Here is a 25,972-nt window from a genome sequence, read left to right on the forward strand (position 1 = left end):
CTGACCCTAAGAACCCAGCTCTCTCATTTTACAGATGGTGAAACCAAGTCCCAGATAACATGCCCCAAACTCTCCAGATTCACGGTCCCAGAACCAAGACTTGAACTCCCATGAACTCTATTCCTATGTATTATAGTTCTATAATCACAAGCGGCAGCTTAGAAATAATTACTTCTAAAAAATGCAAATGCTTTTCTCCAGTGTCTCTTGGTAGCCCACTGTTCCTGATTTTATAGTAAAATCATACATAAAACTGAATAATCTCTTAAAAGAAGACAACTTCCTCTGACTGGTGGCAAAGCTAGAGAGACCCAAACTTGGCAAGTCCTTTGGACACGACTGCTGTCTCTGATGATGGAGGGATCACAGAAGAAGTATTGAGGGTGCCCTTAGGGAGCTGAGACACATCCTCACCTGATAGCCAGCCAAGAAGTAGAGACCTCAGCATTATGGCGTAAGGCACTGTGTCCAGCCAGCAACCTGACTGAGCATGGAAGAGCGTTCTTCCCCAGAACCTCCAGATCGTGACCTAACCCAGGAGGCACCTTGATTTCAGCCCATAGTGAGATGAACGTGGACCTCCCAGAACTCGCTTGGACTGCTGGCCTGCAGAACTATGAGATCATAAATGGGAGCTGTTTTAAGCCTCTTGGTTTCTGGTAAATGGTTAAGCAAGAAGAGAAAGCCAACAGAGTTGGCAGCTGAAATGGGCCTCTTGTGGATGGCTGGCAAGGCCACGATTGAGAAATGAGGACTGTCAAACATCTTGTTGAGTAGTGGCAATGGTGAAAAGCAACTCGTGTGGTAAGCTCAAGAGAAGTGTTGAGGTCATGGCTGGACCAGGCCAGTTAATTCCTGGGAGACCCAACACACAGTATTTCTAGACTCTCTATGGAAAGAAACCAAGGTCTGTATGACCACAGCAATCATCAATACTAAATAATCTTCAAAGGGGAGGCTAAACAGGACCCCCCCCCAAAAAAAAGAAAAAAGAAGAAGAAAACTCTTTTTCTCATTCATATTTGCAAATTCAGCACATAAGTTTGCTAAAGGCTGCTTTAACAATTAAATCTGCAGTCCATGGGAGGAGGTTGCTAAATATAAGGAGAATAAGGCAATTTCGAGAACACTTTCAAGCTTAGGATCACGAGGTATGAATTAAATGGTATCCACATAGGGCCTTCCTCAACCTCAAATTCAGACTAGCTGTGTCCACTTCTGGTATATCAAGCCAAGAAAAGCTTTTATGTGTCTGTTCTCGAGGACTGATATTTGATCAATACTAATATTATTAGCTGTAAACAATGACAACACAATAGATACCATATATTGAGGTCTTTCCACTTGTGCCAGGCACTTTACAAAATATCTGACATTGTTTTAAGCGTCTTTCATCAATCAAATTCATACAAAAAATAAATGGTTCCAGAACCACTCCTTTCAAGGTTGCCATTCCCAAATACCCTGCTTCCTTTATCCTATTCCATAGTTGTCAGAATACAAAGACAGGCCTGGCTTCCAGTTCCAGCTTTGCCAAGCTCAGAGACCATGGACAAGTTCTTTTTCCCTTCTCCAAACCTCGGTTTTCTCATCTCCTAATGGCCACTCCATGAGGGCTGTCCCACCCAGAACAGATGAGCAGTACTTCTTATACATGAGCAACAACATCCTTCCTATTAAAAATTTGTCATATGAGCTTTTTCTTCAAACCTCTTCTCCAAGTTCCCATGCCCAATTCAGAATATTAATATTTCCCAAACGCCAAAGCCAGTGCACTGTTCTGATTCTGAATATAAACACATACCAGTCCTATGTTTCAGACCATTAACTTCTTTCCTTTTCCTCTTCATTTTATCATTTCTAACTTGGAGCAACCGAGGAGATTTATATTTTAAACATAAAAAACACCCTTAAAACATCCCTTGCTCCCAAGCTGAAACCTTTTTGTGCCATTACCTTAAGCCCCCAAATCAGTATAGGAATGAATTTGCAAACCCCGAATGTTTATGATGGAAAAAATAACTCGAGAGCAGTGGGCTCTGGAATAATCACTTAAATACTCTGCCCCATAGACACCAAAATATTATAGGTACTCATCTCTTATATTTCATCGAGGATAGACTTTCTAAAGCTTATGAAAAAGCTTAGAACAGTCGGGATTAGGAGTTCTTTGCCCTCAACATCAGCCTTCAGTATAAAAAGCACCAAATGAGCTCAGACTCACATCCAGCGTTTGACTCCTGAGAAACAGTGACTAAATACTTTCTGATTCAGAAAGGAGAATTTTATTTCGGTTTTTTAAAAACCAAGTACTATACCAAGTTGAGTACTAAGTACCAAGTTGAGTACTATACCCTAACCACATTTCCGAAACTTGACGGACCCCCTCCCTGTGACTGTGGGAGGGGGTCCTCCCTGCACCTCCAGTGGATACCTATGAAGTTCCTAAAACCATCTACTCATGGATGAGCAACCCAGGACAGGAGGTTCCAGTTTGCCAGAGTGTCCTCTGCAACCCCAACAACAACCCCAACCCCATTGCCATTAAAGAGTAGGCACGGAGGGCCGTTTGAGGAGGCTGAGTACATATTCCCCACTGAAAATATCACTTCACAAGACTCTAGCTCTACGAGATAGAAACACACCATCGAGTGTGAGTCCGTATGCAAAGATACTGTTTCCAAACTATCAGAGTTGTACCATGACCATGATCATGCCCAAACACCACCTGCAATATTTCTTAATAAACTCATGGTTTCTTCTTACTGCCTATATTACCCTCATCCTCCAGCCCAAATGACACTGACGTCATGGTTGTGCTGTTGACGTGCCCTCACTTGGCGCTGATAAACCACCGAAACATAAGCCATCAGTGGTTCATGCTCAAGGCAACGTGAAGAGGAAGTGTGTCAAGGATCACACAGTGTTGCTAAAAAAAAAAAAAAAGAAGCCCGTGGACGCTCTCCGTGCTCTCTGTGCAACGGCCTGCCCTGCCTGCTCTCCTAAACCATCTAAATGTGATTTCTGCTGATGGGGTCCCTTGGTGCCAAGGGCCACTGAAATGGCAGTGGGGTAAGCTGGTCACAGACCCCCGGTACCAGAGGGTGAACAAGAGGTCAGGTCAGGCTGGGTGTCATCACCCTGCCCTGTTGTCCACGGTGCCCTTCCCACACTGGAACCCAAAGAGCACAGACTGAGCCTGCCAATATCACTCCCCCATCCTCGCATCCTGTTCCTTCAGCATGGACCAGGCCGCTGTCACAACCCTCCGACAGCCGGGCACTCACTCAATACAGCAGAAATCATTGTCCCATGAAAAGCCCCCACGCCCTGCAATGTGGGAGAGGAAGCCGGTCCACGCTCCCCCCCCCACCCCCATCCCCGGGCTTCCGTTCCCGAAGAAACAGCCCGCTTTGAGCTGATCATGCAACAGCAGAGGCCTCTGTTCTCTGCAGCCATAATCCAGCTCTTTCAGCCAGAAGGCAGAGAAACTTCAGGCAACATTAAACTCCCAAATCCAAAACATGGGAATTCAGGAAACAGGCACTCTGAGGAAAGTTGAGAGGACTCCTGGATGCCCCTTCTCACCTCTCTCGACCTTATTTTGCCTTTCAGTTATCTGGCATAATAGCCAAAAAGTACATCTATTACTGACAGCGGCTAGCGGGCGATCCAATTCTAGCTTCAAGAAGTATTAACCGCAACCCTATGTTCCAACATCTCTTGGGTTCATTTCATACATCACAGAGACAGCTAAGGGACTTTTCAATTCTACGAGGCTCAGGCCAAACCGGACCATTTTCTGGGTTTGGCAACAACCAAAATTTTCCAAGAGTCACTGATTTAAGCCCCAGTTCTCAAAGACCTAAGAACTTTTTCCACTGCTTTTAAATATGATTATATGTCAAGAAAAAAATAGCCCACATTTTTTTTCTAATTCCTACATCCTCCACCCATCAGATGCTTTCTCTGAGAGCTATCTGATACCTAAGAAGGCATTGGAGTATCTTGTAAGTCTTTGAAATTCCCTCCTCTTTGAGCTAGGAAGCGCCTTTTTTGCTAAGAGCAAACTAAATTTGATCCTCAAAACATTTTAGGTCGGTCTGAAATTTGAACCTCCTTAAAGTACTAACCCAAGATAAAAACTGTGCTTTCTTCTCCTATATATGTTTTTCTCATTCTTCCCTTCAGACACATACCAAAATGAGAAGTACAACACTTAAGAAGATGATGTCTCTCTAAAAAAAACTGTTGTCTTTACGTGATGAAAGAAAACTTGATAGTTTTTGGTTCAACAGACTAAAAAGTAGATGACTATAATTTTATGGAGCCAAATAGACCCAAATAAATAAGTAAATCAACAAGTATGACCAGATACATAAGAGTCAGTGGATATAAACCCACCAGCACAACGAGTCCATCATAAACTAAAATGCTAGATAAAAAGTCTGGCCAACATCACCTTTAGGCTGCCCTTCCACTACATTTTTAGGGGGAAAAAATATAGTCAAGAAAAGGAAAAGAGTGAGGACTTGAAACCTTTTCCACTCCTAAACTAAAAGATTATCATAGATCGAAATGAAGAGAAAAAGAGGAGCACGCCTCCTTCATCTGAGCCTCTGGGACAATTAATGCATCTCCGAGTTCAAAGTCAAGTGGCTTACACTTCCTTCTATCCATAATTGTTCTGATTTTCAAAGAAAAAAAAATCCTAGGCACTGTGATTATCTTTCATCATTATACAAGACACATTAAATATAAGAGAACCTTTCCCTTACTGCATTTCTCAACACAAGAGCAGAAAAATCAACCCCCAGAAGTGATACGAGGACAGGAAGGAAGAGCGGTTTCCTGAAATGCCTGGGCTACAATCTTTGTAATCAGCTGAGGACACCGCCCACCGCATCTGGGTGGGCACCAGAGCCCATTATGCTAACTATGATTGAGCTGGATGAATAGCAAATCTGTCATATTGTGGCTGGGCACCAAGTGGGGATAAAACACCAGCATCCAGGATGTACTGCGGCATAACACAGAAGGCAACAATGTCACTACAGAAAGGCGAGTCTCCTGCCCAATCCATCAACGGACCCACCGTCATATTGCATAGATGGCATTTAACAAATGCCATCTAATGTGCAAGAAAATGAAACAGAACACAGCACAGCGCCCAGATCCTATAACCCCAGAGGGGACAAGAGTCCCACTCTACCAGGGACAGACCATGCTTGCCCTTGCACAGCTGGTCCCAACATCATCCTGGATCTCTGGGAGCTTCGTGAGACAGGACTGTGTGCTGTCCTTGCACGGACTCTCTTACACAGGACACACAAAGAACCTGGCAAGCCAAAGGTGCTCAACAGGTGTTTGCTGAATCAATGAATAGACAAATGTGCAAACCAGTCACTGCCCCTGCCCCCTGCCGTGAGTCCTCAGGGAGCACCTTCCCATCCTGCCACATACTGTTTCAAAGGTTGCAGCTGGCAGCAAAATTCCCGGAAACCAGGAGTCCTCAAGAGAACAGCTCCCTGTGTTGTGCTACCTGGCTGCTAAGCTCGGCATCCCTTTTTAGCTGTATGCAAATTACCTGCTCTCTCCTTACTTCAAACACCCTCTCCTGCAAAAACGACACAGCGCATGGAGGTGCTCTGGTGATTAAATGAGATAATGCACATAAGGGACTTAGGACAGTCAAGCAAACATTAAGCACTCAATAAATGCCAACTATTTCAATTACTTGCACCCTTGTAGGTCACCAGTCACCAACATACAAGCTTCCAAGGAGGAATGTAAATAAACACAACTCTCAGTAATTAAAATTAATGAGTTGTTTTTCCAGGAATGAATGTAAACTAATGTAAAAATGTACTACAGAATAGAAGAAGCAAACGTCATATCCATATGCACATCATGTGTTGGCATTTGTGTTCGAAGAATGGGAGTAGCTTTCAAGGGGGTAAACACACACACACACACACACACACACGTGTGGAGATATAACATAAATATATATATAAATAAATATACATAAATAAATAAATATAACAAAAATTCTCTGCAGAGCTCCATCTATCATAGTGCTTACCCGGGTTGGGGAAAGTCAAAAGGAGCTTACGTTTTATTTGCAATGTTCCAATGCTAAAGCAAGTGGATTCCTGAATTATTTTCTTAAGCTATCATGAAACATTGGAAAACAAATATGTAAAATGTACACCAAAAATAAACACAAAAATGAAACAAAAAAAAAGAAAAAGAAGAAGAAGAAGAAGAAGACTTGTCTCCCTTGGCCGCGCCAGGAGGGAGCTCCCCATGTGGTTGCTGGAGGAGGGAACTGTAATTACTTAAGTAATACCTTCTTCTTGGCTGGATGGCAGGCTGTCTGGCAAGAAACCCATTTGCCTTGTCATTACACGTGTGTCCCCAGCACTGATCAAAGCACTTGGCACACAGTGGGTGCTCAGCGTGTATCCACAGACGGAAAGGATGCATTTAAGAGAAAAAGTCCAAAATCTTTTAAGCAACTGGAGAAGGTCTTTCATTTTTCAGGATCTGTTTTGAAAGTCTAAGTCTGCTTATTTACCTTGCAAAGAACGAGAAAACACTTCTGGTCCGTCAGAGGTTTAACGAGCATGTTTAAATCACAGATATGTGGGGAACTCTCCCTGTCAAAATGGTGCTCTTTTTATTATGCTCTCCTGGTCTCCCCTCACCCTCTCCCCAACCCAATCACACGTCATGACCTCAGAGGCACAACAAAGAGCTTTCGTTGTGGATCCCACAAGGCTGGAGGTTGTGATACGCTCTGCAGACATGGTCTACCAAGTCTTGCAGCCCGAAGCAAATGCGTCAGCAAAATCTACCCATCGTTGCTACAGATTTATGTCGGTCCAGCAATTACATAGGCTGTCACAGGTTTGGGGAACAGGCTACAGTGAAATATAGAACTCCTCAGAGAGTAGCAGCAAAAAATAGAAACTCCTGCCCCCTCCACTCCAACCCCCTCTCTTCCTAGACTGAGGTCATCCCTCCCACCCCCTAATTAAAAAGAAAAGAAAAGAAAAGAAAAGAAAAGAAAAGAAAAAACCCAACCCTGTGGATCTGCAGAGAACCTCCCTCCCCTTATCTAATTGGGGGGGTCATTATTAAAGCAGCATGGAGGGCGCTGTACAATTCTTAGGTGAGGGCAGGGCTTTCAAACACTTGCCCCTGTAAACCTATAAGGCGGGTAGGGGGGCGTGGCTGGTGGCAGGCGGGGCAGGTAGACTCTAACATCTAGTATCACTAAACCCACAAGACCAGGGATCTTTCTGAACTTGGCCTGCCTGGGCCAGTGAGAAACATTTTGTATTTCCTTCAACCTCTGCAAAGAATGGGTGAACAAGGAATCTTTTTTAATGTCCTTCTAACCATGAGGGATCACAAATTTGTTGAGAAGAAGTTCCGTGGTCGCAAAATGCTGTCCCCAGACCCGGCAGAGTAAGGAGTTCAGCCAGAAATCTCCCTCTACCCTCGTCATTAGCCCCAAGGCCCAGAAAGTCCACTCTGTGCCAAGCCCTTAGCAAGGATCAGAGGGTTCAAGAGTGGACATAGCAGTCCTAAGGACAACACTGAAGGGTTCAGCAGGTAAAGAAGACAAAATACATATAATCACAAATTCAGTTAATACACACAGTAGCAAGTGCCAGGATAGAACTCTAGGGGCCAAAAAGTGAAACGAGACCCCGGATACAGAGGGAAGACGGGCTTCAGTACTGTAGGTTCCTAAGGCTCTCACAGGGATTAAATGAGATCATTACAGAATCCAGCTTAATGTGGAAATCTCAAACCCTATTCCACCTCCCTCTCTAGATCAGAGAAGCTGGACAGAGATGCGAAACTAAAGCGCTCGACTTCCCTGAATGAGCTCACTGTTCAGAGGAATGAGTAGACTACTCAGCCATTTATCCTTTCTGGAAATATAACTGAGCATCTACTACGTGCCAGGACATAGGTGCCAAAAAATACAACAGGGAAAGGGACGGGCTATGCCCTCACTCTCATGATGCTTATATTCTAGTGGACAGAAAGACGGAACAAGCAAGCACTGAGTTCAGGTCTCCGAGAAAGCTATTAAGGAGAAAAGGAAAGAGGGTTCGACATCACAGAGTTAGTTACTGGGCAAAGGTAACGGTTAGGTCCCCCGCTCCAGTGCCAGCTCCTCCGCAGACATATGAGCTGAGACCGTTGTGATAAGCCAGGTATGCAAAGGAAAGTGAGGGAACAGTGTTCCAGACAGAGGGAACGTGAGAGTCAAAGTCCGAGCGGAAAAGAGGTTGACCTGACTAAGAGAGGACAAAGAAGGGGGATGTGGCGAAGCCTTGTTGGACGCTGGGAGGATGGGTGTGGGGGAAACACATCCTGGAGGCTTTGTACCCCAAGGTGGGAATGTGAGGCACTCGATTCTATGAGTCTGCTCCCCAGAGGGGGAGGGGAAAAAAAACAAAAACAAAAACAAATAGCAATATGAGCAGTTCCAGGGAGTGACAGCTCAGCGTGGATACAATAAATAGAAAGCAGACAAATGGGTCATGTGCGGGCTCCATGCAAGGAATGGCTCACATAACTAAGGGAATAGCTAGCTGACTCATTCACAAACATCAAACATTACCGGGAGGGCAGAAGACGCTGGATTCCCAAGGAGGAGAAGGAGGAAACACATTAACTTGAGAACTTTCTGCCCATCCGTTACTGAATCTCAGGCAGAACAGCTGGTCCACAGACACCACGGAAAAATCCCTGAGCACCGCAAAAGCCGAGCAGTTAGACCCCCGCGCTTGGCGTAAGCAGCTGCAAATTTTGTCTTTTCTCAGAAGCCCCTATTTTGCAGCTACATAAATGTATGGGCAGACTTCGGTTTTAATGAAATGGACTTTTTAAATTGTAGATGTGTCCTTCAAAGAAAGCCTTTACAATATGTATTTATGATACCGTCATCATAAAAGTTACTTAGGAGGGTTAAGTGCCTCCAGGGTGACGACCAGCAAGTCCTGGGAACCGGAGGCCAGGAGTTGACTCAGCCCTTCCCTCCTGGAGAAGGTCTTTCGGTCCTGTTGTACAGGAAAAACACTTCTGCCAGGCTCTCCATACAACAGAAATGAAATCTCACCCGTGTGGCTCAATGAAGTGAAAGCATATTTCCATTTTTTTGTTTTTGGAGGATTTTTTTTCCTATTAAAAATGCATATCGGGGGGCGCCTGGGTGGCTCAGTGGGTTAAAGCCTCTGCCTTCAGCTCAGGTCTTGATCCCGGGGTCCTGGGATCGAGCCCCATATTGGGCTCTCTGCCCAGCAGGGAGTCTGCTTTCCCCGCTCTCTGCCTATTTGTGATCTCAGTCTGTCAAATAAATAAATAAAATTTAAAAAAAAAAAGAAAATGCATATTGGTTTAAGCAAGGCAGTCTAAAGAATCAAGAACCCACGAGTGTGGATGAAATCTACACCTGCTCTGTTTCTCCCTCCACTCTAGGCTGCTCTCAGCCCGGCCTCACTTGCTTCCACAGAACCACTCCCCAAGAGGTCTGTTAGGTTCATGTCCCCACGTCAGACTCATTCCATCAGTTTAACCACCCTTGTGGAAAGAATGTCTTTCTCATTGGCTCCCCAAAAGAAGTCCAAGGTCAGCTCGAATTGGCCGAGTGTAGGTCACAAGCCCTCTTCTGAGGCAACTCCCGTTTCCAGGGGGACCTAGGACCCTGGTGAGCCAAGCCTGGGCATTCTTTCCACCTTGCAGCTGGAGCTTATAGGGCTCCGGTATCAACAGGAAGAAGGGGACGATCCCCAAAGACACCCAGCACTGGGAAGTAAGAAAGCGTGATGGCCTTCAGACACCTCAGTCAACCTCTGGCAGAGATGTGAGTTACTGAGGTTCTGTGCTGCATCTGAGCACGTCCAACAGGAATGTGGAGTCCTCTTCCTGGGCCAGCATCATCCGGAGCTTGCTTTAGAATTCTCAGTGTTCCGCTTTCCGAGGTTATTTATTATTAATCACTCCTGGTCCCTTCAGGTGTTGTGAAAGTGTTCAATCAATACTTTCAAACACTTACATGACTGAGCAGAAATAGAATCACTTACCTCTGGAGCCATCCCCAACATCCTCAATTGGGCACTTTAAAGCGGCTCTTTCCCCCGCCCTGACCTCCGAAGGCATAGACTCTCCCGCTCCCCAGCTGTGAAAGGTAAGCTCTGCCACTAGAACCTGTCAAAGACGCATTGGGTGTGATGGTGAAGGTGGCTTCAAGCTCTTCAACAGGACTGGAATCAAACCTGCCTTACTTCCTCTTTCTTGGCCTCTGTTTTCCAACACCCGGCAGAGTTGCCACCTTCCATCATCCGTCATCCCAGACGTGATCTGCCAGCACCTGCCATGGCTGGGCATATAGTTATTGCCTGTCCCACAGGAATGTACGCCTCAGGGATCCAGGCTCTTAGGTACTGGGGTAGCTCCAGGGCCTACATAGTACTTGCACATCGCCGGCACTCAAAATGACTGGTTGGCTCCAGGACTGCTTGTCACAGAGTCCCCTCTTGTGCCATCAAGCCCTTCAGCATCCAACTTGGAAATGCTATAATAAACAACTTTTTAAAATTAAAAAGCATTGCCATGTCCAGAAGAACTGGCTTCTGACTTACCCCTAGTATCCAAGCGATACTCATCGTCTTCAGTAGGACACCCTGGTTAGGAAATCCCCTCACCAGGGTTTCAGAAAGCCCTTGAGGCCATGAAGGCGACTGTTCCTTGATGCCTCTCTGTTTCTACAGCTCTTTAACCCTTCCTGGGACCAGCTATGAACTTGCATACTTGATGTTCTTTTTCTCTTTCTTTCTGGCACGGAGAAGGTCAGAGAGAGAGGGAGGGAGAGAGAAACGTAAGCAGATCCCACCCCCAGTGCGGAGCCTGACACAGGGCTCGATCCCAGGACCCTGAGATTATGACTGGAACCGAAACCAAGAGTCACATGCTTAACCGACCGACGTCCCATGCATACTTGATTTTCTTATAAAAAATATTTTATGACATTTCTCTCAGATTGTATTGAGAATTATGTTGAATTTCTCCAACACAGACTGGTTGGTTGATGAGGACTGGATGACCAGCCACTGCTGGGACTATCCCTACTCTCCAGTTTCCTCAGTTGTCCTTGACTTGCCATCTGCAATGCCCTCATCCTTTCACCAGCTACAGGACTCTGATGGCAACCCTCTTCAGAAGATGCTCAGCAAAATGAGCACAGCTGTTGAATTCACCTATTGCAACCATGACAGAACACCTGACCCACTGCCATTTGCCTAATTATTTTTATATTTTATTTTTATAACGCATATATAGATACATAATATATAATGGATCTATTTTATATCTTCAATAATATATATTTATATATTCAGTAATAATAAAATATTTTATTTTTACATCTTCACCGAAACGCTTTGAGGTTTCCTTGCTTTTGTGCTGGCCAACAAACCCTCTCTTTTTATAAACAAGCTTTTCAGATAAGAAATTTACTCCAGGGGCAATCAACCTTTCTAGAAGGAAACCATTCTCTCTGACATGACAAGAGCCACTAAAAAACAACCACGGCAGGAACAGCAGCTTGTACGATACCGCTGACACCTCAAAGAGTCAGGGAAAAAAAATAGCTGGTGGGGGAAAAAAAAAAAAAAAACGAGTCCATAAACATTGCAGAGAAGCAAGACTCCCCCAGCTCCCGTGCTACATGCGGCAACCAATTACTCTCTGAAAAGAAGAATGCAGGTCTTACATGAAGTGGAACAATTAATTTCACGCTTGTCATCCTGGCCTCAATAGTAAGTTGATTTGAATCAAATATTTGCGGTACATTACGGCTTGCAGGGGACAGTTCTGGTGCCTCCTGAGCTGACCGACTACCTTGATGGCTACCATTGTAAAACAATCCATCAATAAGAGTAATTATGGTATTGATCAAAGCGGTTGGCTGCCTCAGATTGGAATCAATTCTCAGGAGTTGCTGGGAACAGAAATGTCTAATGGACTATTCCATCACTAGTCACTGCAGCAACTGAAACAGCTAATATTCTGGAAAGTTCCTAATAATTACTCATTGAATCTGCATTTCTGCTTCAGTGCTCATAACTAGACCCTGCTTATTGTAGCCTGAAAGTCGGTCCTAGTGGATGAAGGAAAGGCCAGCATTGACCCAAAAAAGCAGAACAAATAACGTGGAAAACTATCTTCAATAATTTTATCATGTCCTGCTAATCGGAGAAGATCATTATTTCTTTTTACACAGTTTCTGGGTGAGACAGAAACCAGTGTTCTTTATGGTTGCTGCTCTTACAGAGGTCCCCGACAGCAGGAAGTTCTACACTTCGATATGGATGGCATTGGTCACGGGGTAACACAACATCATTAATGTGAAATTCTCGTGCATGTACCCTTCGTCATTTCCTAGCTCATGTGGGAAAATCTGGAGCCTCTGGACAGCCACATAAACTTGCGGCTACTCACAGTACCACATGAGCCTAATAAACCTCCTTCCTTTTTCTCTCACTCAAATGCCTTTTGATTTATAATCAGGCCATCCCTGGGGCAGCCCTACATGGACTAGGAAGATCCCCATTGACCAGCACAGTTGGAAAAAGGGTAGCAGCTCAATCTTGAGGATTTCCTTTCCCAGTCCTAGCAAGACCTGGCTGAGCACTCCCCACCCACCGCCCCCAAAGCACAGATTGTACACCTCCCTCCAGACAAGATCAAAGACCCACCAGGAAAGGTGTGGCTACCTCACCTTTAGAGGTGGTCCTTTCCAGTCCCCTTTCCAGGACTCAGCCTGTGCAATCTTCTTTCTGGGTGCAGTCCCAATGATCTGTCCTCACAAAGCCTTACGTCTTGTCCCTACATTTGACATTGACATTCTCTTTCCCACTATGCTTTTGCATATTCCTTTTTTCATTAAGTATTTCATTGTCCATCCAGCTCTGACACTTAACCTCTCTGTGCCTCCCAACACCCATTTACACTCCGATAAAGGGGGAGGAAATGATTAAGGCTGAGGGGAGACGGTTTAGAAAAGGCACACAGAAAGACATTCAAGATGACTTGAGGGATTCCCAAAGTACCAGAGTACCTGGCAGGGGAGGTAGGGGAAGAGTTTTCTGGCAGCATAAACATCAGCAAAGGCCAGCCAGGCAACCAGGGGGTTGCCAGTGTCATCTACAGCATAATAGCGTTGAGGCAGAGATGGCCCATGTAGGCTGGGAAGCATGCCAAGACGGGCCTGCCATACAGAGCTGCTTTAAGAATTACACTTTGTTAGAGGCAGCGGGGGGCCAGCTGATGGGAACACTATTGTTCAAAAGGTAAGCCAGAATCCTTGTGCAAGAGGAACTGAAAAGGGAAAAGGAGCCCGAAGGCCAGTGAGGAAGACAGATGATAATGAAACACCAAACTCTTCCGAAACAAATCTTCTGTAATTGGGACACTATTTTCCATAGCAAGTTGACAAATGCTCCCTGGACGTCCACCCGTGGGCTTCATCTCCCTGCTTTCTGTTCTGTCGTTTGCACACTGCGAGAGGGTCCACGACGCTGCTAGGAATTGACAGGATCATTAGCTGTTCTCCCCTTATTTATCGAAGCTCTACGAGATGCCGGAGTGAATTCTGAGTTCAGTTTGGAGAGTTTCAAGATAACAATCTATTTACATAAAGGCTTACAAGGTTTTAAGCCCAGAATGACTCTTAACTCTCCTTAGCACTATAAACATTACTGTTGACTCAAACAGGATTCCATCTTAAAAGGGGGAAATCAGGTTTCGACAATTTTTAACCAGAGAGGACGAAACCCATGTGCAGTAGAAACCGAACAGCCATTCCACCAGGAAAAAGTTTCAGATGTCTGTCTTCCCTCAGCAACCAAATATTCATTTCACTGATGGTGAGATTAAGGAGGCAGACAATAGTCAACGGAGATTATTCCAGTTCTTTTATCTGCAATTGGGGGCACCTTAGCTGGGGCTGGAGGATGGGAAATTGCCCTATTGATGCTCTGCAGGTAGAGAGGTTGATAAAGCTTCTACGTTGCAGATCAGGGCTGTGTTCCTGCTAGAAATCCACTGACTCCCTTAGGGCACGCAAGCCACTATGAATAGGATTCTCCCATACCCTCCTTGTTGATTTCTAGAAATTCCTGACATGGAAGAGTTTTACTTCAGTTCATGTTTGTAACAATTAGTAACGACAATAATACTAATAACAACTGACACTGATAGAGCACTTATTACAAGCTAGGCTGTATTCTTAACATTCAGGATGGAATCTATACAACCACCCTGTGCATAAGCGGCTATTACGACCTCCGCTTTCATGCAGGGGAACTGAAACTCAGTGAAGTTCAGTCATCTGCCCAAATCCTTGTCTTTCCCATTCACACTCACAGGCATACACACACGAAACTACCTGGTAGCTACCAGAAGATTGCATTTGACGGATACCTCATTGCACTCGCACAGAGTGAATACGCTGTATTGTTCCCAAAAGCAACAGTGGTTTATTCCAAGCTAAAGGTTTCAGCTGCTCCCCCCCCCACTCCAGCCCCCGGAAGGGGAAATGAAAGGCTAGAGAGGAAGCCAGTTGTGAGATAAAGAACCACCACTTAATTCATCCCCTATCTGGAAATGGAAAATGACCTTCAGAGATCGGACACGTTCCTGACAAACCCAAACCTGTCATTTGGTGGGAGAGCATCCCTCCTCAGAGAAGTGCTTCTCAAGTGGTCTCCAACTGCATCGACATCGTCTGGGAAAGTGGAAAAAAAAAAAAATCTGTATTTCGGAGCCCAGTCCCAGCCCAGGGACTCGCTGCGACCAAACACAAGGAACTGCGTCTTAAACAAGATCCCTGCATGATTTTAGGGAGATTCCTGGATTAGAAACTGAAGTCATCCCGATCTCGCTACCGTGGACTCCTCCAACACACACGCACACATACACAAACGTGCACATACCTCCCTCCCAATCAAACATGTGTAACAGGAATAAAGAGACCCACCCCCAACCTCTTATCCGCAGAAGAATTAATACCATAAAGCTCCTTGGACTAAACAAAGAAACACCTCAAAGCCACACTGTTGTTCTAGTATTTTGGAATAACGTCACACTGACACAAAGAGGCTCTGGGCAACACTGCCTGAAACAGCTGATCAAACTCAGTGCCGTTCTGAAACTTCACTATTAAAGGTCTAAGTTCAGGGCACCTGGGTGGCTCCGTGGGTCAAAGGTCTCATTTCAGAGCCACGTGTAAAAAGAGAAGGGCAAAGAAGGATTCAGTGAGAATCAAATCCTGACCTTAAAAGAGCAGCCAGAACCACAGGGTCATAGAAAAGGCAAACGTTGTGTGACTCTAGGATGGCCAGCAAAGTGTCGGAGAGCACAGACAGCTTGCCGAAGCCAGGAAGCGAGGGCAGGTAAGAATCGTGATGCCTGCGCAGCTAGGATCCACTGTGTTTTCTTGGAGCCGGCTCTCCCTGCTGGCTCTGCTCCTCTAGCCACCCCAAGACCTCTCCACCCTCTCACGGAACCCTCGGTCACAGCGGGTGCTGGAATAAGAGAGACGTGGGAAGGGTCACCCGGATGCCTGGCACAAATGAGCAGGGCCACCCCAGACAGACAACGGGGCACAGATGCCAAACGCCTGGTCCTGGGTGACAGTGGAAGAGAGGGCAGAGAAATCCGGTTCTGTGTCCCAGGGTGGGCAGCTTATACGAGGGCACCAGAGACAGGAGCAGGACAACAGAAGCACTGGCAGGGGGAGTCAGGGGAGGAGAAACTCTGGAAGACAAAAAAGGTCTACTTTTAAAGAATTGCAGCCAAGTCCTAGTTACAAAGCCACAGTCCAGGGAAGTCTTTCAGAAGGGCCTAAAAGACTTCTACAACAAAGAAAAAGTAAAAATAAATCCTAGTGGATAGGAGAGAGACAAGACAGCAGCCCACTGCCCTGGACCCCAGAGATGAGACCACTGCCTGTTCATTCCTGATCCCATAAGAAAGACATTTCCATAACAGGTAGCTTATGTTATCTACTAGCAAATCCATATAGACCACAGTATAATGAAGGTATTCTCACATTATATTTGGTGTGAAATCCACTACAAGGAGCTCCAACCCAATCTAGTGCTAATTTTCTGACAGGTGCATCATCCAGACCATCCTCTGAGAAAGCAGAGGCTTCTCCTGTAAGACCTGCTTGTCCTTTAGCAGAACTGTATAAAGGAATTTTTTTTTAAAAATGAGATTATTGTATTAAAAAGGCAGCTCTGCAAAAACCAAAATTGGAACCACTGGGATACAGGGCACTTTACATACATTTATCTCGAGGTCCCAATTAAGGAGGATTTCTAGAGATATTACTGCATGAATAAAATATTTCAAAAGCTGCTAATAGATAGTACATAAATACGAGAAGCAAGCAGGGTTCAACAGGAGAGCTGGAACAGTAAAACACCAGGGCCTCGCTATAACCCAGCAGGTCCTCAAATTTCACGCTATTGTTCTGCCTTATCAGTGGCATCATTTTATGACAATATCATTTTGATAGTTATCTAACTAGCCCCTTGGAGCCAGGACACCTAACAGTGTTTCTGCTTCTTATCAGTGCCACACTCATGTTCCAAAGGAACAATATTTATTTAGATTCAAGAGAAGATAGAGATTCCAAGGGCCAGGGCAGATGCAAGGCAAACATCGCTTAGGGAGGCAATAAAGCTACTCCATTTCTGAAATTGCTCTAAGAGCTAGATGGGATGGGATCAGTGGCGGGGGCGGGGAGGGGGGAGGCTCCAAGAGTCCTTTTTGACCAAAATCGGTTGACATTTGAATTTTCCACTCGTTTGCACTCACTACAATGCCATGGTCTGCAGATTCTAAATAAATAGTGGCAGATGGCAGTAATGATGCTTCCACAAAGAATTCTACAACTGTTACCTTATTCCATCCTAAATAATGTAGGGTTTCAAATTAAGTTGGTTATGCAGATATTCTTGTCATCTCTTACCATCAAAATCCGGAGCTACTGATCATCACAGCAGAGCTAGAGATGTCCTGCAATTGTGCATCAGGGGCTGACGCTACTTCCCCGACCTCTTCCAGTGACTGGAGTCTATCCTCTTCCACCTTCAGAGGAATCCTCTTCATTGTACTCCGTGCTTTCCTCCTTTGCCCCAAGGGCACCCCACGCCCCTTTTCAAAATGCTGCAGCAGGATCTGTACCATTGCAGGAGCCAAACCTGGCTTGATTTCCCTCCCAGGTTCCTATGTCCCAGCCTCTGTACTTCATCTGGCTCTGCCCACACCTACCTTACCCCTCCCCACTGTCCTGTCTACATTCTTTGGCTCACACTGTCCGCACCTCACAATCTGCAAACTGTGATGCCTCGGAACATTTGCACCTGCTGCTGCTTCTAGCTAGAGTGCTCTTTGCTCCCATCTCCACTTCCTCTCATCATCAGGTCACAGAGTGAATGTTACCCTCATTGCAAAGTAAATGATACTTTCCCTGAACATCAGTCACTACCTAGCTGCTGTATAGCAGACGGCCTGTTGCTCTGCCCCGTTCTGACCTGCGACTGATACTTTCTTGCTCACTTGTCTCTTGCCCGCCCCCTACAAGACTTAAGCTTCCTAGAAGCAGCACTTTGATAACCTTCATCAATAAAATGGGGTTATAGTTCTATGAAACCATGTGTTCACCACGGACCACAAAAAGGAATTCTGCCAATCCCAGTGTATGTATCAGAATAAAGTAACTGGTCATGAAAATCAAATAAGAAAAGTAGTAGAAACAGCCACTGGGCTCGTAAACTCTTGCTGAACTTGGCTGCTTTCTTTCAAACTTCAGACATCACAAAGATTGTGTTCCAAGAGCACATGACAATTTAGAGAAAAGCAGGGTTCTCTGAGGGCCCCTACCAGATGCACATGCTCACTGCATTTCAGAGAAGTCCTGAACACTCCACCACTAACTAAGACTCAGGGCACTGACTCCACAGTGTCAAAAGCATCATAATATAATATTTTCAGACACCAAAAAGGTGATGAAAAAGTCATCTGTAGTTATTTGGAGTCACTCTCGACCACCTTTATATTAGTAAAAGACAAGAAAAAGAATGGTCCTACTCAACCCCCCCAAATCCAGTGTTTTGGTACACAATGTTGAATATGTGTATATTCATCAGGGTTCTCCAGAGGTACAAAACAATAGGAATGTATAGATGTAGAAAGTGAAAGATCTACTGTAATGAATCAGCTCACACAATTACAGAGAATACTAAGTCTAAATTTGCAGTAGACCCAGGAAAGCCAGGGGCACAGTTTCAGTTCCAAAGCCAGCAGGTGGAGACCCAAGGAGAGCCAATGGTACAGATGAAGTGTAAAGACAGTCTCCTGAAAAGTTCACTCTTGCTCCATGAGGCCAGTCTTTTTATTCTATTTGGGCCTTCGACTGATTGGATGAGACCCACCCCATCAATGAAGATAATCTACCTACTCAAAGTTCACCAGTTTAAATGTTACTCCCCTCCAAAAAAAGTCTCCAAGTTGAATAGAAAATTAACCATCACAAGTCCACCCCTGGTCAACTTGGTGCCCAGATGCATCTTCTTAAATCATACCTAATCTCCAAATAAAGGCAATAACAAGGTCATACTTCCACCACACATGATACAAATGATAAAAACTACTCCAACCAAAATGTACTAATACACATACAACCAAAATGTACTAATAAACCTTTCCCCAGGAGAGGGCATGAAATCCTTGGATGATGTTGACTCTTCTCTTTAATATCCAGTAATTTAAATACCATGATGTGAAGTCAACAATACTTAAATACTATGATATAAAGTCAACACACCTTAGGTTACATTATAGGAGAAGAACACAGGGAAGAAAACAAAGACATCTGCTACACACATACACACATTCATAACCAAATAAGGAGGACATACTCATGACTAGTATAGTCTTTTCTTCTGTAACCAGTCAGGTGGTCATAGTTGGTATTTATATCCACCCTTTTCCAATACCCATTCTCTCTTCCCTTTGCCTTTAGCAAGTACCTAATGCTGTGGTTCTTTTCCAGACAGAGTGACCCAAACCTTAAAATCTCAACACTAGGGCAGTCCTAACAAAATGCCACAGACTGGGCAGCTTACACATCAGGAATGTATTTTCCAATAGTTCTAGAGGCTGGAAGTCCAAGATGAAGGTACAGGCAGGGCTCTCTTTCCAGCCGGCAGGTGGCTGCTTCTTGTTCTGTCCTCACACAGCCTCTTCTCTGTGTCTGCACACTCCTGGTGTCTCTTCTACTTTTTATAAAGGCACCAGTCCTATTGCCCTCATTTACCTTTGATTATCTCCTTAAAGGCCCTATTTCCAAATAGAATCATTGGTTATGGCTTCAACCCATGAATTTGGGTGAGGGGAAAAACAATTCAATACATAAAAGCTTGTAATACTATCCCTAGTCTCATCCAGGGCCATATGAAATAAGTAATAGTTAAGGGAAATAAAATTATGACACGTTCTAGGCATTTTAAAAAGTATATTATGTATTTACTCAACATCAATACATTTGGTCAATCATTTGAGCACTTACCGTGTCCCAGGCACTGTTCTAGGCATGGCAGCAGATATAAGCAGTGATCAAATGAGACACCAGCAAATGTCCTGGCTGTTAGTCACTGTGGGCCACTGTTCTCAGACATGAGGTTCCAGAAAGGAACTTCAAATCCTTTTCATTTCAGGTAATTTTTCTTGAATTATAGATTCAGCGTTAGTTCTGTTCCTTGCTTTACTTTTCTTTTTCAGGGGCTCCACTTAGATATATGTTAGACCTCTTTTGCCTGTCTTCAATGTTTGTCCCTGTCTCTTGAATTCTTTTTCTAGTTTTTTTCTGCTTAAAATGTTCCTAATTTTCACCTTCTCTCATTCTTTTAAGGCATCACCTGTTGTGTTTATTTTCTTATTTAATCTTCATTTCTAAAAAGATTTTCCTTTATTTCCAATGCTTTTCCTTACTTGTCACCTCATTTTTCATCTCTTTTATCACCTTCTTAATGAATTTTAGTTCATTTTGACAAGAGAAAATTACAGATTTAACCTGTTGAATGGATTAATCTATTTAGTGTGTTATATGTAAAGACATTACTCTGCTCTTTATTCTTTTTATCTTACTTTGTCTTCATATGAGATTTTACCTCCGTCCTTTTCTGTGGCTTATATTTATGTGAAATTAATTCTCCTAAACTTTTAGGAAGCATGGTTCATAGTAGCTTTTCTCACTGCAGAGCTCCCTCTTCTGTTGTTTTCACATTATGTTGAGAAAAAAAATATATGTTGGATGCTTTCTGAGATATATCCTGGCTCTACTTCTACCTTCATGTTCACTTTTGTTACTTTTAAAGAAAAGGAAAAAATTATCTGAGCATCTGGGCAAAAGAACAAGTGATTTACAAGAGAAAAAAATGTTATAATCAGGCTTTGAAAGTAACATTTTCAAAACTCAAGGAAATAAAATATAAGCCAAGGCTTTTATATTAAGCAAAACTATTTTCAAGTGTAAGGGACACAGTTACATATAAAACTTCAGGGAATATGGTCTCCTTGAGCCATTTCTGAGGAATGTGCTAGAAAATAAGATTCAACCAAAATGGCTAAAGAGAAGAGATTGGACTGGTGGTGAAGATTAAATATATAGATGCTTTAAAAAAGTAAGACTGAATGAGGGTTACAAGGGAAAGTCTAGTATGAAATGGAAACATGCTGGGGCACCTGGGTGGCTCAGTTCGTTAACTGAGTTGGTTTCGGCTCAGGTCATAATCTCAGCAGTCATAATCTCAAGGTTGTGAGATCAAGTCCTGTGTCAGGCTCTGCATTCAGCAGGGAGTCTGCTTGGGATTCTCTCTCTCTCCTTCTCCCTCCCCCCACTCAAGTGCTCTCTCTCTCTCTCTCTCTCTAAAATAATAATAAAATCTTAAAAAAGAAATGGATGCATGGTCTCAAAATGTAGTAAAATTATTGTTTTTAAATAAAGAGAATAGGAAAAATAAATTTTTTTAAATGTTTTAAGTATTTTGAGAAACCATATTTGTGAAATAATATTATTCTTGAGATGTTTTATATATGAGATCCAAGTACAAGTTATTAAAAGTTATGAGATATTCTAATTTTATCATCCCTTTGTCCTTAGAACCAAGTTTCTTCATGTGAAAGATACAGATGTATCAATATATTCAAATATATAAAATACATATATATATTATACATATATATACACACACACACTATACATATATGGTATTTGAATTAAAAGTATCAATATGAAATTATAAGGCATTTTTTAGACACACACACACAGAGCTATATTTATACATCTGTATCCTAGCCAGCTTCTAGCTTTTCTTCTAAACAACTAGAAACAAAGTCTAACCAAGTAACATTGAGCATTTCTAGCACCCAGAGTGTGGCCTTGATATACTAATTTCTCACTGAAAGAAATCAGAATATCTTAGAGAAATGGCTGCTTCCTGGTCTGGGGCAGGAAATGTATAAGAAAAGTCTAGAATCTTGTCATTCCATGTAGCAGGGAAGCTGTCAAAGACTCTTAGGGTCATGTCAAATAGAGCCAACTTGAAGAGGCTCTCCCAAGGCAAAGATTTGCACTTCAATAAAGATAATAACTGCAGGGGCACCTGGGTGGCTCAATGGGTTAAAGTCTCTGCCTTCAGCTCAGGTCATGATCCCAGGGTCCTCCCCCCTTCCCCACCACCCCGCCTGCTTCTCTGCCTACTTGTGATCTCTGTATGTCAAATAAATAAATAAAATCTTAAAAAAAAAAAAAAAAGAAAGGTGATAATTGCAATTGACTGAAACCCATAAAATATATTTAAATCCACTTGTTTGCAATAATACCAAAAAACAAGAAAAGAAAAAAAAAAAAGCACACAACTCACCGGTTGCTGTGAAAGGATGGTAGGGGAAAGATTCCTACTATGAACCTGATGAATAAAAGCAAACAATCAAGGATTTATCCTCCTTACCTTTTATGAATTATGCTGGGTGAGAAACCAAAGGAGATGAGGAAACACTTCATTATAGAAATATTCCAGCTAACAAATGAAAAACCAATGATGTGCCCTGCTTTGCAATCCTAGAGGACTGATGACTCTAGGCAAAGAGCACCAATAGCAGAGAGAGCCACAGGTGCCATGTGCCCCCCAAGGGAAGAACACTCTGCCACTACCCAGAGTCCTGCCAAGGAATCAGACCTGAGGCCAGTCAAACCTGTAGACTGCAGCTCCCAAGTAATTTATAGGAAATTCCAAGGACAGAAGAACAGGGTGAACTCCATTACGACTGAGCAATAAGCAAAACGCAAACTGTGGGAAACTCTGCAAGTTAGATGACCTCATTTTAACTGATAAATTGTAAGGGGCAGGGGAAGAGGGATGGAGGAGGAGCATGCAGATTAAAAAAAGGTGTAAGAGGTATCAAAGTTAAGAAAATGACTGAAATGGGGCGCCTCGGTGGCTCAATGGGTTAAAGCCTCTGCCTTCAGCTCAGGTCATGATCCCAGAGTCCTGGGATCGAGCCCCACATCGGGCTTTCTGCTCAGCAGGGAGCCTGCTTCCTCCTCTCTCTCTCTGCCTGCCTCTCTGCCTACTTGTGATCTCTGTCTGTCAAATAAATAAATAAAATCTTAAAAAGAAAAAAAAAAAAAAGAAAATGACTGAAACGAAAGGTAGTGTCTGGGATGTACACACTTGAGTGGTCAAACTGCAAAGAAACACAAGAAGGCAATTAAAATGAGACAGAAAGATGGGCCAAAATCAACAGGACAGGAAACAACATGTGTTGGAGAAGATGTGGAGAAAGGGGAACCCTCTTACACTGTTGGTGGGAATGCACGCTGTGCAGCCACTTTGGAGAACAGTGTGGAGATTCCTTAAGAAATTAAAAATAGAGCTTCCCTATGACCCTGCAATTGCACTCCTGGGTATTTACCCCAAAGATACAGATGTAGTGAAAAGGGCCATCTGTACCCCAATGTTTATAGCAGCAATGGCCACAGTCGCCAAACTGTGGAAAGAGCCACAATGCCCTTCAACAGATGGATGGATAAAGAAGATACGGTCCACATATACAATGGAACATTATGCCTCCATCAGAAAGGATGAATACCCAACTTTTGTATCAATATGGATGGGACTGGAAGAGATTATGCTGAGTGAAATAAGTCAAGCAGAGAGAATCAATTATCATATGGTCTCACTTACTTGCGGAGCATAAGGAATAACTCAGAAGACATAGGGAGAGGGAAAGGAAAAGTGAATTGGGGGAAATTGGAAGAAGAGACGAAGCATGAGAGACTGTGGACTCTGAGAAACAAGCTGAGGGTTTTGGAGGGGAGGGGGCTGGGAGGTTGGGTGAGCCAGGTGGTGGGTATTAAGGAGCACTGGGTGTGCTGCATAAACAATGAATCTTGGAACACTGAAAAAAATAAAATAAAATAAAATTAAGATGATAAAAAAAATGAGATAGAAAATATCTGTGCCCTTCATGTGGGGGAGAGGAAGACAAACAAAAATAAATTAAAAAACACATAAATTCCCAAAGCAATCAGGTTAACTTATAAAAAAATCCCTGCCAGGAATGATCAGGTGACCACAGACAAGCAAACCCCAAACTAATCATGAGCATACACTTTTTCAAAGTATCCACTCTTTTGTTCCATTTCCATTTGGAGAATTAACAAGGGGCAGGGGCACTGGGGACAGCTCCTGATTTCCCACAATTAACATTCCCTTATGGTAACAGCAGTGAGGGTCTGAGAGAGAACAGCGTCAACCTCCAAAAGGAGGCTTTTTGAATAGAAGCTGTTTCTCAGTCTCTGCATTATGCTAATTAACAATTGCGTTACACAGAGGATCAAAAGTTGGCTGTTGGAACCCACATCTCAGGCCAACTGCCACATCACTGGAGTGGGAAGCAATCCTAACCACCAATCTCTCGATGCAGGATGGAAGGGGAGGCCTGCCTTAAGGTCAAAGGCCCTAGTCCTCAAACAGAAGCCAACCTTGGAACCAGGAGTCTAGACCTTTCTCTCTGTTCAGTACAAGCTACCTTTTGAGTCCCCAGGGGAATGATTATTCCTACTCCCTCATTCACACTCTCACTCATTGACAACTATTAAAACAAACCAACACAAACCAACCAACAAAAACCTGTGTTCTTTGACAACCCAGCCACTTACAAGCTATGACCAAAGCATTTATGCTCAAATGAAGACACTGCTGAGCTTGATAAAGAGTGACATGAATAGGGACGCCTGGGGGGCTCAGTCAGTTAAGCATCTGCCTTCAGCTTGGGCCATGATCCCAGGGTGCTGGGATCAAGTCCCGCATCAGGCTCCCCGCTCAGCAGGGACTCTGCTTCTCCCTCCCCCTGCTTGTGCACTCTCTCTCTGACAAATAAATAAAATATTAAAAAAAAAAGGAGTGACATTAATAATTATGCCAGACAACTGGTATAAATGGCACTGTCCTGGCCAAAAACAGGACAAAAGGTTACCCCAGGTAATGACCACCCAACAGATATTAAACTGCTCATAGGTCACCTAAATCCTTCCAGAATTCTTGTCCCAGCCTCCACACAAACAATATGCACCATATGATTACCAGACTATCAAAGCATCCCCAAGGGTAGGAAGAAGATGATTTTAAGAGGTATATGGACATTTTTGTGTTTATTAGTCAACTATTTCAATGTGAATTGAATAATGTGTAGGTAGCATCTTAAACACATGATTTCACATATTTTATTGTTTACAATGAAACTAAAGTCTTCCAAAATATCCACCGATTTAAATTAAAAACGGGTCGATCCCTCCACAACTTCAATGCATGCTTCTTTTTTCCCTTCAGCCCATCGGTCAACAAATCTTTGCTGAAACCTTACTACAAGCAGGGCATTATCTCGGATCCTAGGGCCACGGCGGTGACTTTGGTCTCTCCACAGGGAACTTGCTATCCAGTGAGTCTTTGGCACAAATGATGCTATTTTTAAAGACAATGAGGCATTTGATAGTTTGATTTAATAATGTGGAAGACTGTGTTTTATAGTTAACAATTTTAACATAGTCTCATTCAACTAAATAGTTATCAGTTTAAAGTCCAAGAGGAAATGTTTGTTTTCAAGATCACCTCTAATGCCATCTGCGTCTGGGTCACTGGCTGCTCTCCCCAGGGTCAAAATTCCAGGCATTTTCCACTCCCTTGTCCAAATTAGTTTTGTTCATCTGTAGCCGTTGGGGCCATTTTTCTCAGCAGCTAAGTGTTTACTCGAAGGACACACCGGAGCTTGGACTCCGTGGTTTCTCCGTTCGTCCTCACTGCATCCTAGGTTGAAAAGGACTAAGGAGCCCTGGGAGGCTCTAGGGAGAATGTGCTGTAGAATTTGTCAGGCTGCTCTCCAGCAGAGGCGCCGGGGGGGGGGGGGTAATGGCCCCTGACCCTCTACACCCAAAAGAAGGAAAGCAGAAGCTCAAAGGTCTTCCCACGTGGTGTATCTAAGACATAGGCATCGATCATGACCAGTATCTTTTCCATGCACTATGACTGGCTGACTCTATGTCACCTGTGCCACCCAGATGCACATCATGATTGCACTAAGCTCTGTGACCTTGGGGGAAAAAACAAAACAAAACAAAACAAAAGAAACCCAAACTAGTATTGTACGATTTGGAAAGGGCCTCCAGAAACATTGCAATTTCACTATCTATGAATCTAATGAGGAAGACAGGGCAGGTGTCATCACCCATACTCACAATTAAGGAAAATGAGGTTGAGAGGGATTGGTGACTTGTCCAAAGTCATGCTGCTGAGCCCACCTGCCTCAGAGCTCA

At 43.7% G+C, this 25,972-nt stretch overlaps 1 protein-coding gene across 3 annotated transcripts in view; it reads right to left on the minus strand.

Moving 5' to 3' along the window:
- The window catches only part of CACNA2D3 (calcium voltage-gated channel auxiliary subunit alpha2delta 3), an 863,447-nt gene that overhangs the window by 726,556 nt on the left and 110,919 nt on the right, over nt 1-25,972 (minus strand). Inside the window, exon 1 of one of the 3 annotated variants that reach the window (XM_044253363.1) lies at nt 10,668-10,722. The exons of the other annotated variants lie outside the window; for them this stretch is intronic. Within the exon in view, the coding sequence (XP_044109298.1) occupies nt 10,668-10,691 (24 nt within the window). The 5' untranslated portion in view covers nt 10,692-10,722. Of the gene's footprint in view, nt 1-10,667; nt 10,723-25,972 lie in introns of those variants that run through there. 3 annotated transcript variants of the gene reach the window in all.

The sequence above is a fragment of the Neovison vison genome, chromosome 6, assembly GCF_020171115.1.
Source record: "Neovison vison isolate M4711 chromosome 6, ASM_NN_V1, whole genome shotgun sequence".
In the NCBI taxonomy this organism is placed as follows: Eukaryota; Metazoa; Chordata; class Mammalia; order Carnivora; family Mustelidae; genus Neogale; species Neogale vison.